We start from the raw sequence: 15237 nt of genomic DNA on the forward strand, positions 1-15237 counted from the left end.
GGTTAAAAAAAGGCTTCCGTTTGTGTAGGAAACATGAAGCTCAAGATCGGCCGAAGATACGCACGGTAAAACGCGTTTTTCCTTTTTGAGATTTACATCAGAGCAGCCGGTGAAAACAATAGCTATCTTAAACAATAGCTGCACGATATGGTGCATTCGTTGTCTGTACCACGAGTACCTACCCGAACCGGACCGACCAACGCTAATTAATTATGGAATTTATGGAAGCTGCTACTTGGTACTAGCGGAATATGGTCTTGTAAAGGCACGCCGTATACAAAGGGATTAATACGTAACATGAAATTTAGCACAAAAAATTTACAAAACCGAAGAGAAAACAAGTCCCCGCTCGCTAATGGAACGCTTGTTAATAACTCTGTTACGTCGCCAAAGCTGTGCGGAAATTCAGTCCTAATTAATTCGAATTTAGGCCATAAATATAGGGTAATGGAAAAAAAAACAGGAAAATTTCAATGTATCTAAATCCCTGGGATTTTGTTTTAACTCGTGCAACGTCCCTTAATGGGCAATTAACGAATTAAAATTCAGGCTTAACGGCTTCATAAAGCACTAAATGGCTTTTATAATTCATCAGAATTTTATTTTTTCAACAAGCAGTAAGTTGCAAAGACCAAACAACGCAAATAAAACGGAACAGGGATTGGAAAAAGTTTTGAGGCACAAGCTGGGTGATTTATACGGTGAAGTTAGGAACCGCAATATGTGGGACGCTGATGACCCCTAGGCCTCAAAAAAAAGTTTTTTCATTTTTTTTGCCGACAGAAGAGTGATAACGGCTGAAATAAATATATGTAAGTGTCGCATTTGTTTGAATTTGTGGCGGAAATATAAAGCTTTTTTATTTTTCTCTGCCCGCGAGATATAAAGTTATACTTTTGTTGTGGGATAGGACACTTTGAAACAAATACCCTGGAACGCGGCTAAAAAACTGTCATAATAATAAGACCAAACACAGTCAGTTTTAAATGTGAAATATGAAATGGAAATATTATTAATTACAGGTATTTTGAAGCATGACATTATGAAAATATCAATTAACTACAGCTAGTCTCTGTTCGGTGACTTCTGACTATTGCAGCACATCTCTTATCTCATTTCATTAAAGGAAGATGGAATAAAAATGTGTGTTTTATAACATCAAACTGCCAGCTATTGTCAGATTATTTAGACGTTTTTATCGTTTCGTAAATAAACAACCTGAGTCGTTTTATACATATAGAACAGTTATGTGTCCAAAATGTCGTTCGAGTATAATGAAAAGAAACAAATCTTTATATCAAGGCTTTTCATAAACTCTTTCCAGTGATGTGAAAGTATCTTGAATCTTCCCAGAGTTGTTTTTGATTGTCAAAGACCTCTAGAACCGCTTTGATAGTTCCAAAGACCTCTAAATGCTACTGAGATTTTTCTGAAATGTTTCAGAGCTCTTTACAATTGTCTTAAACTTTCCCAGAAGCCAGAATTCTCTAGGACCATTCTGAATGTTCCATAGACCTCTAAATGTTATTGAGGATCTTCTAAAACCTTCCAACCATTGTTTTAAATTGTCAGATGCTCCTAGCTACCGTTTTGCATGTGCCAAAGACATCTAAATGTTACTGAAAACTTTCTGAAAAGTTACAGAGCTCTCTACAATTTTCTTAAACATTCCCAGTACTGTTTTGAATTACCAGAGGCCTCTAGGATCGTTTTGAAAGTTCTGTAGATTTTATATGCTATTGAGAACATTCTAAAAAGTGTCAAAAGCCTCTACAAGTGTCTTAAACCTTTCTAGAATTGTTTTAAATTGTCAGATGTCCCTAGGACTGTTTTGGAAGTGGACTGTACTCTCTAAATAATACCACAAATCTTCTAGAAATTATCAGAAACTTCTACAAGTGACTTAAACCTTCCAATAATTGTTTTAAATTGTCAGACGTCTCTAGGACTGTTTTGGAAATGCCAGTACTCTCTAAATAATACCACAAATCTTCTAGAAATTGTCAGAAACTTCTACAAGTGTCTTAAACCTTTCTAGAATTGTTTTAAATTGTCAGATGTTCCTAGGACGGTTTTGGAAGAGCCAGTACTCTCTAAATAATACTACAAATCTTCAAGAAATTGTCAGAGACTTCCACAAGTGTCTTAAACCTTTAAAGAATTGTTTTAAATTGTCAGACGTCCCTAGGACTGTTTTGGAAATGCCAGTACTCTCTAAATAATACCACAAATCTTCTAGAAATTATCAGAAACTTCTACAAGTGACTTAAACCTTCCAATAATTGTTTTAAATTGTCAGATGTTCCTAGGACTGTTTTGGAAGTGCCAGTACTCTCTAAATAATACTACAAATCTTCAAGAAATTGTCAGAGACTTCCACAAGTGTCTTAAACCTTTCAAGAATTGTTTTAAATTGTCAGATGTCCCTAGGACTGTTTTGGAAGTGGACTGTACTCTCTAAATAATACCACAAATCTTCTAGAAATTATCAGAAACTTCTACAAGTGACTTAAGCCTTCCAATAATTGTTTTAAATTGTCAGATGTTCCTAGGACTGTTTTGGAAGAGCCAGTACTCTCTAAATAATGCTACAAATCTTCAAGAAATTGTCAGAGACTTCCACAAGTGTCTTAAACCTTTCAAGAATTGTTTTAAATTATCAGATGTCCCTAGGACTGTTTTGGAAATGCCAGTACTCTCTAAATAATACCACAAATCTTCTAGAAATTGTCAGATACTTCTACTACTGTGAATTTGATTATGAGAAATTTGTCAAGAATTGACAAATGTGTATTTTGTTTTTTGTTAAATTATAAAACCTTTGATCTCGATTAAGCGTTTCAAGAATATGGTGAATGTACAATATTAAGACTGTAACACTATTGCTGCTTTTGCATTAAAAACACTTTACATACTACATCTAATAGACGTCTCTCTTAAATACTTATGTTACAAAACAAAATTGGTCTTTTATTTTATATGTATGAATGGTAATATTTTATTAGCTTTATAAAACAAATTCCACGTGAGATTGTTTCCATTTTACTTTAATATTTTAACTCTTGGTGCCATCTATTAGCTTCAATGGAATACTGACACTTAGAGAGTAAGGGACGCTACGAGATATCGATTACATGAAGCAAACAACTTTCGTTCAATAATAATAGATGTCGCAGACAATGTCATAAACAAATTTCGGCTTTAACTAAATAGGTATACAAATTATTGAAACTGGTACTTTTCCTTTTTTTAGTTTCTCTGCAAATTAGAAAGTGTGTTGCGCATAGAAGCAGAGAAAAAGAGAAGGATTTAGAATTTGTTTTTTTTTTAGAATCTGTATAATGAAAAATAAATAATTAATTAATTATTATTAAATAATTATTGTTTTAACCAATAATAAAGCCCAGTCTAACTTTTATTTAGTTCATGATTAACGTTCATTCAAAAGCAGATAAACGTTCTGACAAAAATTCATTTTTTGCCGAAAATGCTGCTTTTGAAACGAACCCTTCTCAATTAATGACTGGATGAACAAAGCTTTTAAAAACCTCAGCTTATCATTGTTATGTCAACAATGTATATCCCATCAAATTTGGAAAATTCGCTATTTGAATCTGACCAGTTAGTACAGTAGGTAACATTGTTTTGAAAAGTAATGTTATTACACTTCACAAACTATATGAGTAAGTTTAATTTAGGTTAAATTTACGAAGTTTGTGTGTGTTTGTTTCAACTATTTTTATTTCTGAGTACAATAGTTACAAAATACCAAATTGAAATATAAAAAAACAACCTTTTCTATAATAAAATTGTTACGTTTGAAGCACGTTATACACACATTACGCAAAATTGAATGTTTTTATTCAGTCCCATCAATTTTTGGAATCCTGCACGTTTTTGTAAAGTAAGTAAATTCCATTCGTGATCCCATATATTTGCTAATAATGATTAGTGATTATTATATTTTAATCTTGAAGTAAGTAAAGAAAGTAACATAAAAACAAACATAACAATTATTATTTTTATAATTTTTTACATAATGTATCAACAAATTTTATGGTAATTAATCTAATAATTAAATAATACTTCTTTTTTACATTCATACACATAGTATATTAAAATTTCAATTTACAACTTAGCAAAATTGTTTTTATCACTTTTAACATAATAAACACACACAGCACCAGTCTTAATTTTAACAAAGTCTTTCTCTTTACGACAGCATGCTCGGTCATCGTTACGAAACTCCGAACAGTGGCTGGCGCGATGAATAAGTGGTTCACTATAAAAGTAGGTCTCTGGCTGTGAACTGCTTGAAGATTCTGCAGTCTCACTGTGGCACTTTTCAAACTGAATTTAAAAAAAATTATTAGAATTCACGTATTTGAATAGTCAAAACCTACCCTTAAACGACAAGTGGCTCCCCTGTCCTGATGTTCGATGGAGTTCTGCTTCTTGAAGTGTTTTATTGTGCCGTTAGTTTGCTGCTATATTTGCATGTTGGGAGACCGTCGAATTACTCCAGAGTTAACTGTAAAATAAATTAAAATAAAAATTACATAGGGTTGCTTATGTATCAAAAGGTAACTCATTAATGTCGTTTAGGGTAAGGGGTAGCGTTAACATCAATACATCAATGCTACCCAAATGCCAACCTCACCTGCTCGAGTGATGATGCCGGTCATCAGGTGCACCCTGCTAGAAAACGAACGAGGCAATGGCGATTATTGGCGGTATAACCATACGTAACAGAGATACAGGACTAAATCCCTGTATAAAGTGGAGGGATAAACAACGGGATACCACCTTCACTACTCATCCCAAGAAAATCACATAAAACATTTAACCCAAAATTGTCCGGAAATATAAATCGTTCCCCAATCGGATCTCCGGGGGGAACTGTGTTAAATGAAGTCAGGAAAGAGAAACTAAATCTACGAGGCCAAGTAAGAGTTGGTACTTGGAATGTGCGTAGCTTATATGAGGCCGAAAAACTTGCCAACCTACTAGAGGAAATGAAGAGACTGAAGATGGACATTCTGGGTGTCGTGGAAACGTGGGGGCCTCAGGCTGGAGTGTGTCACGTTTCTGGAGAAGAAGAACCAAAAACAAAAAACAAAGTTACCAAAAATCTTAATGAGAAAATACTGACAACCATAGATCCCCAGACGGTAGAGGAAGCTAACATGGATGACGTATGGGAAGAAATGGAGGCTGCCATAACCCATGTTGCGAAGGCAGAATTGGGACGTAAACGAAAAGCACAAAAACACGATTGGATGACAGATGAGATACTGGCGCTGTTTGAGGAACGAAGAGGGTACAAGAACAAAGGGAATGGTGATAACTACATAAAAATCCAGAAAGTCATTAGAACGAAGATAAGAACCGCTAAGAATAAGTGGCTGAAACAGTGTGAAGAACTAGAACAACTACAAAGAATACACGATGACTTCAACCTACACAGAAAGATAAAAGAGACGGCAGGAGTATATAGAAAAATTCCATTCTCTAATGTAGAAAACAATCAGGGAAAATTAGCGCAGGATGATCGACAGCGTAAAATCATATGGGAAAACTATATTAGCAATCTTTTTGCCGATGAAAGACCTGCTGTTGAAAATGTAGACGACAAAGACCTCTCGGGACCTCCCATCACAAAAGAGGAAATTATAAGAGCGATCGATACATCCAAAGATAGAAAGACGATTGGCACAGACCGCATACCTGTAGATTAGCTAAAACTATTGGACGACAAAAGCATTACAGTTCTTCAGACGATATTTAATCGAATCTATAACACAGACGAATATTCCGCCAAATGGTTAACATCGAATTTTGTCCCCTTGCCGAAAAACAACAATGCAACAAAATGTAAGGATTAAAGACTAATCAGCCTCATGAGTTACACAATAAAGATATTCCTTAAGATTCCACTACAGAATATCAATAAAGTGCGATAGAAACATCGGATCCACACAATTTGGATTCAGACGAGGTTTAGGCACGAGAGAAGCATCTGATTCAGAACTGCAACGATCAGAGAAAGGATATAATGCTGTGTGCTGTGTTTCATCGATTATGAAAAGGCGTTTGATAGAGGCCAACATCATAAACTGATCCAAATCCTAAATAGATTGGACATCCGCTGAATTCAAAGCCTATACTGGAACCAAATGGCTGAAGTCAGAGTTGGTAACGATCTTACAGAAGCAAGACCAATTTGTAAAGGGGTCAGACAAGGGTGTGTTCTCTCCCCACTTCTCTTCAATTTATATTCTGAATCCATCTTTCTGGAAGCCTTAGAAGAACGCAACGTGGGCGTTAAGGTGAATGGTGTATGCGTCAACAATATTCGTTATGCGGACGACACAGTTCTAATTGCAGATAACATGAAGGATTTGCGGAATATGCTTGGCACTGTCGGGGAATGCAGTAAGAACATGGGCCTCAATCTCAACACCAAGAAGACTAAATTCATGATAATTACTCGAAAGCCACAAGAATTTCAAAACTCAAGCCTAACATATGAGAATCAACCAATAGAGCGAGTAAATAAATCTAAAAATCTAGGAACGTGGCTGTGTGAAAACTGGGAATCAGACACAGAAATCAAATGCCGGATTGAAAATGCCCTCAGTGCGTTCATGAAATTCAAAAAAGTGCTCACCAATACTGATTTCGATTTTGGCTTGAGAATTAGGTTTGTCAAAAGCTATGTCTGGACAGTATTGCTTTACGGCATGAAGGGATGGACACAGAAGGTGAGCACTATAAACAAGCTGGAAGCATTGGAGATGTGGGTCTACAGGCGGGTACTGAGGATTCCATGAACGGCCAGAAGAACCAACAATGAGGTCTTGAGAATATTCAATACAGACCGCGAACTGTTAAGACACCATCAAACGTCGAAAAACAGCATACCGTAATACGCAACGAGAGGTACCAATTCCTTCAATTGATAATTGAGGAAAAGATTGAGGGAAAGAGAGGAATCGGCAGGAAAAAGATGTCATGGCTCCACAACGTTAGGCAGTGGACAGGACTGAGGATAATGCAAGAACTAATGCATACCATACGTAATAAGGAAGAGTGGACAAATGTGATCGCAAAGATCCATTAATGGGCATGCAGCAGAAGAAGAAGAAGAATCTCGTTTTGACAGGTGAGTGACATAAAATAAAAGTTTTTCAAATAGCTAAACACAGTTCTGAGGCTTAATAAGAAACTCTAAATCAAACAACTAACTCTTGGTTATGACTTTTATATGAATTGTTTTGTTCTAGTTTATATTGATTTACCTAAGTATTTTACCAATTTTTAATAATTTGCAGGCTGAATGTGATGCTTGATAAGGGTGTAACAAATAATCAATTTTTAAATTGCTTAAAGTGAATAGCTGTCGAAATTTCCTGCCTCAGGGTCCCATACGCTGCTGGCACAAGTTGATAAATTGGAATTTATGGCAACATGTTACCGAATACTTGCCGGATATAGGCTGAAAAAAAGCGATTGTGTGTTCAGGTATGTAAATTGGACAAAACGTGGTTTTACTTTTTTTTCATTTCAAATTTATTCTGCATCAAAAGAATTCGGTTTTTTCCCATGACATTGAAAATACCTTTCTGTTAGGTTGAAATTGAAAATATGGCACTGATAAAGGATTGTATGTTTTTAAATGTAATTCTTGAATGGTTATCTGACTTTATCTTCATGAAATGGAATTTTTTTTTTCTTCTACTCTCAACGAGTGGTAAAGTAAACTCTGTACAAAAGGGTAACTTTTGTTGAGAGTTACAAGGAAAAAATGAATAATTTTGATATTTGAAAAAAAGTTGAAAAACTGCAACTAAAAATTTTGATTCATTCTTTTCTCTATACATTATGTAAATTTCCAGACAGTTCCAGACAGAAACAACACAGCTCTGTTGGATCTAAACTTTACGAACTCTATACGTATAATTACACAAATGACAGGTTCAAGTTCTAACTTAGTTTCATTTAAATTATAATAGTGTAATGCCCAAAGGTGAAAACATCAATTTTCGTGAACCTTAATATCCAATTTTCAGTAAAGTTACACGACGACCTTATGGGAACACGATTATGGACGAGTCAATGACTAACTTGAAGTAATGGTTTGTTTTAAAGAGAGCCTCAAAAACTCTATAAAAGGATTTTAGTTGGTAGTTGTAATAGAACAACTTCAAAGCTCAAAAATTAATTGAAAGGTTCAAAAGCAAAAGGGGCCAACTGTCCAATTAAAAAATAGAGAAATCTGATTTTTGGCCTGGAACTCCTTCAGTTGTGTTTCGTAGAGCATCTTCGACTATTTTCTGACTTCTTTTAATACAGTTTACTGCGGCATAACTTTTATGCATGATTCGAAGAAGATACGTAAGTAAATTCAATTTTAACGCAGACATTTTGTTAACGCTTGTTAGGCTTTTTCGCATTTTATTTTTTTTGTCTAATTATTGACATTTTTTTGTAAGCCTATGCCATCATCTGTCTTCGAATTACGTTAACACTAAAAATAGTATTTGATAATCTTTAGTAATAAAAACACAATTATTTAGAAACTTAAAACATGACAGATTGGTAGAACTTTAAATGTTTGGAAATTTTGAGACGTTTAAGTCCAAAAGGCTAAAATTGCAGTATTGAAAAGAAAGACAAACTGACGTAAAAAGTAATGAAAAAAGTTCCTCATGTTAATCTTCTTTATCAAGTGTTATCTTGCAGAAGACTGGAATTCTTGTTTTTGTATAGGTATTAAGGTTTTTCTTTTCTTTAACACGGTTTTAAACTCACTTTTGGAAGTCTCATTAAATTCTAATTACGTAAAAAAACAACAAAATCAAGTAAATTCAAGGAGAAAAGTCAAAGTTTGATCTGCCAGAAACCCAGTTTGACTGTTAAAAACAAAATCGCTTATAAAGACCACTTGAAGTGAGAAAATTACTGTTTTAAGTCCATTTTTTGAATCCTTATTAAATTTCCTATCCAATGACATAAAAAACATTACAAAATTAGGTAAAGTTAGGGAAAAAAGTAAGTGTGGAAGTTTGAACTGCTAGAAACACAGTTTGAAAGGACAGTCAGTGACAAAATTGCCTGTAAAACCCACTTGAAGAGAGAAAATGACGGTTTTAAGTTCATTTTTGGAATTCTCATTAAATTTTATTTCCAATGACATGAAAAACCACTACAAAATTAGGTAAAGTAAGGGAGAAAAGTAGTGTGGAAATTTGAACTGCCAGAAACACAGTTTGAAAGGACCGTCAAGGACAAAATTGCCTCTAAAACACACTTGGAGTGAGAAAATTACTGTTTTAAACCCATTTTTGAATTTCTCATTAAATTTCCTATTTAATGACATAAAAAAATACAACAAAATCAGGTAAATTCAAGAAGAAAAGTGGTGTCAAAATTTGATCTGCCAAAAAGACAGTTTGACTGTTAAAAACAAAATCGTCTGTAAAGACTACTTGAAGTGAGAAAACTACTGTTTTAAGCAAATTTTTGGAATCCTTATTAAATTTCCTATAGAATGACATAAAAAAACACTACAAAATTAGAGGTAAAGTCAGGGAGAAAAGTAGTGTGGAAGTTTGATCTGCCAGAAAGACAGTTTGAAAGGACAGTCAAGGACAAAATTGCCTCTAAAACACACTTGGAGTGAGAAAATTACTGTTTTAAACCCATTTTTGGAAGTCTCATTAATTTTAATATCTAATGACATAAAATACACAACAAAATCAGGTAAATTCAAGAAGAAAAATGGTGTCAAAGTGTGATCTGCCAGAAACACAGTTTGAAAGGACAGTCAGGAACAAAATTACCTCTAAAACAGACTTGGAGTGAGAAAATGACGGTTTTGAACTCATTTTTGGAAGTCTCATTAAATTTCCTTTCTAATGACATAAAAAAACACAACAAAATCAAGTAAATTCAAGAGAAAAGTGGTGTCAAAATTTTTAAGTGAGAAAATTACTGTTTTAAGCACATTTTTCGAATCCTTGGATTTTTTGAAGTTTATAAGATTACAGTGTTTGTAAGGAGTAATTAACACTTAAATAGAGAGCAATCAGGCAACAGTAAATAAACCTATTTTAGGTAATTAAAAGCTAGAGACGAACATAACACACAATAATGCCTAGTTTTTTTATACAACACAAATGAGTCAATGTTGTTCGAAACAATTGTGACATCTACCACTATAAATAGTGTTTAAACTAATAATACTTAGATATAAATTTGTCACAAATAAATGTATCACTGCTTAAGTTTTTTAAATAAATAGTGCTCGTGATGTGTATTGATTCTTTTCACTTTTAGTTTGTTTAATATCTTAATTAGTACTTTTTTTTTCAAGTTTCTCCTCTTTTGTTTTGGATTTATTCGCTTGCTTGATTGACTTAACTTGGGTTTAATAAGTCTTGCTCAAAACGGACACTATTAGTGGTTCTATCTCAAAATAATACACAAATATTAATATTCAGGTAATAAATGAGTAAATCCATTTTGTTTGATTGCTCCTCAAATGGGAAGAGTGTAAAAGATTAAACAAATGAGGCAATAAGGCTACCTAAAATAAAATTCATTTATGACATATGCATCACAGAAGGTAATACTTGTATTACACGAAGTTGGTAACATATTCATATAAATATACAATTATCAGATCTTTTCGATTCAAATAAGTAAAAAAGCTGCAAAAGGAGTAGCGACTTTAAAAGTAGTAGTATTGTGTTTCTACTGTATTTTTATTGAAAAACTAAATATTCTTTCGTTTTGTAAAATGGTTTTAATTTTATTAATGTTTTCTTGGACAAAAAAGTTAAAAGAATATTCGAGAGAATATTACCTCAGTTGCTTACCAGATCTGTTTTGAGTTATGCAAACTTTTACTTTGTCAAAACTTATCTTAAATTAAATATTTTTGATCCCAAACCGAGTAAATTGGTTATTAGAAAAAATGCTTAATCGCAATCTGTTAATTAATTTTTTCTACTCCTACAGGGATATTGGATAATTATGTAACAGTTTACTCCTCCTCATCCAGCTTAATCAATCTTTTGTCCTATTCCACCACTGGTACTATTTTTTTCAGACGACATAGTGAAACAAAACAATTTTCAATTTTCTGGGTCTCAATTTTCAAGTTCTTCAATTAGAATATCTAAGTGAAAAAAATATCATTCATACTCTTGATACATTGAACTTACTAGGAATCAATGAGTCTGTTGAAGTTTTCTCCCCACAGTCTGTGCACTGACATGAAAACTTCTTCAAATCCATTACAAAACTCCCATATATGATAGGATTCATGCAACTGTTGGACACAACCATCATGAAACAAACGTCTTGTATAAACGGTGGAAGAATCCGTTCAGCTGTAGATCGATCAAACATATACCTGCATAAGAAAACTTTCTAAAATCTAATAAAAGCTGAAATAGGTAATTGAATCCGAACGCTCTAAGAATCTTATTTGGATTTTCTCAAGTTCCAAGTGCTCGAAATGCAATTTACTTAACCAGTAATCAAAATAAAATTTTCTAAACTTACCACAAAGTCATCACGGTGTAAGGTGTGGAGCAAAATATGAATATGACCACAATCGTCACAGTCATTCTCAGGGTTCGACTTCGGGCTCTCTCGATTGTTTTAGTGTCTGATCTTCGTAACCTCAGTTTTCCATTTGACTGATTGACAGTTTTACCTAAATTTAAGAAATAGCCTCCTAAACAATTTATCTTAAAATACAATGTGGGCGTAAATACAAATGCCCCGCTGCTTTGTCAGGATCTGATAGAGCTGGAGATTTTAAAAAGCGCGAAGGGTGGACACTGATTTATTTATTCTGTTATGGAGAACTTCAAAATGCATGATTTATATTGTTGATTTTAATGCCTTATAGGCAAAGTAATGTTTTTGTTTGTTTTTTAAACGTTGCGATTAATAGACAATTGTTATTACATCACAGTTAGTTTGACACGTAAAGTGCTAACTCTGGGCGATATTAATGTCCTTTGGGTATTTCACCCTTTAAACTTACCACCCCTTTCAGCAAGCTTGCGGCTGTATTGATTCTTGATCTATGCTATGAAATTACCCGAGAACCGTTGTTGTTGTTTTAGTTGGATTTCTGATCTTTGTACGTGTAATCATTAACAAATTGATTAGTTTTATTATTTATTATTATAATATGTATAATCCTATGATATAATCACTAATTAATAACACTACGTAAGAAAATTTTGGGTCATGTTTGGTCCTATTAACAAAACGTGTTTTTTTGGGTTTCTTGGGTCCCCATTGAGAACTCTCGGAAAATTGGCTTAAGCTCAGGAATTTCGCATTTTTTGACGAAATTTGCTCTATATTCTTCTATATAGGTTCTAGGATGGTCAGGGGACCTCAAAAGAAGCCAACCCACGATTTTGGTTGTTGCCTAACCCATAATCTACTTAAATTAAGGCCATTTGAAGGATTTTTACGAAATTATTTTAAGATACTTTCAATTTTTTTTTTTTATTGGGCCTTGATAAATGGACGAAGGAAGGTTCATATTAAATAGAAAAGAATTGCTCGACACCAATGAGTTTGGCTAAAATATCAAAAACTATCGTAAATTTAGCTAAAAACATGGACTTTTTGCTATAACAAAATTTGATGTTGCCTATTTTCAATAACTGATAGTTTAACTGAACAAAAGGAAAAATAAGAAATAAAAAATAAAGAAACTGCCACACAGAACCACTAATAATATTACATTCACAGGCAATATATTAATTATTACTTAATATTATTACTTAATATTATTAAGTTGCGACAGTTAAAAATATTGCCAATAGTCCGTTTTTTGACTTAAATCAAAAATTTGCAATTTTCTTGTAGATTTTACGTTTGCTGAGTGGTATTCATTAACCTGTATATTTTTTACTCTTGTAAAATTGGCAACATCGCAATTTGTTATAACAAAAATTGCAAAATCCTTATAAATGGTATGTGCAAGTTTTGAGCGGAATTTGTGATAGTTTTTGATATTCTAGCCAAGCCCATTGGTGTCGGGCAATTTTTTTCTATTTTTACTATGAACCTTCCTTCGCTCTTTTGTACAGGCCCTGCCAAAAAATAAAATTATTAAGTTATTTTAAAAAACATCACAATGGGTAAAAATGTATTTGGGTTATGGGTTATGGGTTCATCCTGGGTTAGCTTCTTTTACGGTCTTCTGACCTTTCTACAAACTCACATTGACTAAAACACCAAAATATAGAGTAAATTCTGGCAAAAACCTAAAAAGTGCTATTTTCCGATTTTCCTGAGCTTTTTCCCATTGTCCGAAAGCTCCCAATGGCCGCTTTCCACTATTTGGCACCCAAGGAACCCAAAAAAACACTTTGTCGGTATGCCCAAACATGACCCAAATTTTGTTAGGTAGTGTAATTTAACTGGTTGTAAGTCACATCTACACCACAACATTTCAGGGATGAAATTTATTATTAAATAATGTTAATTCTAAAAACAAGTGCCAGTAGAAGTTTAATGCCACCACCGTCTTAAGCATTAAAAGCTTTGTCATAAAAAGAAAAGAGATATTTTCTGTCGGACATTTTTTCGTTTAAGCCGAGTAAAGTGAAGCAAATTACCCTGGCAATTTCACTTTCTTTTGAAAGTTCATTCCGAATTATCGATTTTGTTTCCAGAACAACGGACCTAAACAAAGTGGTGTTTTACGAAAACTTATCGATAAGCTAAAGATCAAACATATCTGCATAACATCACTGACTTCTCTAATTCAAATTTTACCACTAAGATACCTAAATTATCCAAGTCAATGTCTTATAATATCGCTTTGTCAAGTATAATGCCAAACGTAATTGGAAAAGCAATCAAAAATTCAAATAAGGCAAAGTTTCCGGAAGTTTTAAACAAAGAGTTGTTGTTCATACATATTAAAAAAGAAAAATTTTATGGGATTTATTATCGACCTATGTGGATCGGGTGTTTAGGTGAGAGTAGTTAGTTTGAATGTAAATAGCCCAAAATCTTTTGCGAGCGTACTTAATTTTCTTTAGGTCAGATAAAAGTAGATTTTTTATTAATAGAACATTTTAAAATTAATTTGATTATATTCACATTACATTTTTCAAGAGGCTTATTATAGAGCCAAATTGGATTGGACTACGGGAGGCCTATGTCCAGCAGCTAGGCTGAATAATGATGATGATGACATTTTTCTGTTGATTTTCTGGTGTTGATTCTCCAGCTTTTTTCGATAATTTGCCAAAAATTAGTACATCCAATATCGATCCAAATTAAATTTTACCGTACCTTTAATAATAAATTTAGATGTTTTGAGTTTTCTCATTAGAAATGCATAACAAATTTGACAATCATAATGACAAATTTGACAGTGATAATGATAAGTTTGACAGTTAGGTGTCTTTATAGGAACTTTACTTAATTACTTTTTTTAATTAATTACATTTCAGGACAACCCTCTTGCAGTTTTAGGAAAAATTTTTCATTTAGGCGTGGAGTAAATTTCCTGTATAAAGAATGAATATTTTCTGACTCGAAAATTACCACCTTTACATCCCTGGATGACGCTGATAGAATTCAAGTTTTCTTTATAATATATGTGGTTTTTCGTCTACTCTGAAAATTTCTTGGCCATTAGTCAGCTCAATCATAAATACATTCTGACGCTCTTCCTTTTTGATAATGAAAATATTCAACTCTTCTTTAAAACACAAATATCTGGCTTTTGGTTTTTTGTAAAAATTCCTTGGCAATTCCGTTTTGAACTTGATAGAATTCAGTTCGTTTTCTCTGTCAACATTTTTCTGTATATTTTGAAACAAAAAATGGATACGTTATCGTTCTATAAGCCCATTTATTATCAATAATTGGGACGGCATTTCTTGACATAGTTTGTAAAAACCTTATTGAAATGGACCGCTATAGCAAGACAACAAATGTGGTGAAGTGTGCTCAAACCAATTTTCGGTATAAAAAAACTATTCAACTAAAATACTGAATTTTCTAAACTTACTTTCTTTAAGTTTATATTGTTTTCATAAATAATTATTAAATAAATTTAATAAATTTGACATGAGAAAAATTACAGCAAAAACCAAAAATCCACGTGTCCGGAGGTTTTTCGAAAAAAAAACATCAGCCCCAAAAATAAATTTTTACCATACATTTGGACTATTAAAA

The 15237-nt window shown here is 33.1% G+C and overlaps 1 protein-coding gene and 1 long non-coding RNA gene across 3 annotated transcripts in view; both read right to left on the reverse strand.

Annotated features, from left to right (window-relative positions):
- Positions 1 to 4007: 4007 nt before the first annotated feature.
- LOC145724708 (adipokinetic hormone/corazonin-related peptide receptor variant I-like) overlaps positions 4008 to 15237 on the reverse strand; it is a 72897-nt gene continuing 61667 nt past the window's right edge. For both annotated transcript variants that reach the window (XM_081973106.1, XM_081973107.1), the window contains exons 5-8: positions 11575 to 11728; positions 11232 to 11422; positions 4404 to 4531; positions 4008 to 4350 (exon numbers count right to left, since the gene is read on the reverse strand). In XM_081973106.1, the coding sequence (XP_081829232.1) occupies positions 4488 to 4531; positions 11232 to 11422; positions 11575 to 11728 (389 nt within the window). In that variant the 3' untranslated portion in view covers positions 4008 to 4350; positions 4404 to 4487. The remainder of the gene's footprint in view (positions 4351 to 4403; positions 4532 to 11231; positions 11423 to 11574; positions 11729 to 15237) is intronic.
- LOC145724709 (uncharacterized) lies at positions 14092 to 14693 on the reverse strand. Its single transcript, XR_014177066.1, has 2 exons — positions 14347 to 14693; positions 14092 to 14281 (listed from the first exon to the last, which is right to left on the reverse strand). It is a non-coding gene; the product is annotated as an uncharacterized LOC145724709 (long non-coding RNA).

Source organism: Ips typographus, linkage group LG2, assembly GCF_016097725.1.
Source record: "Ips typographus isolate SLU linkage group LG2, UJ_Ityp_2.0, whole genome shotgun sequence".
Classification (NCBI taxonomy): Eukaryota; Metazoa; Arthropoda; class Insecta; order Coleoptera; family Curculionidae; genus Ips; species Ips typographus.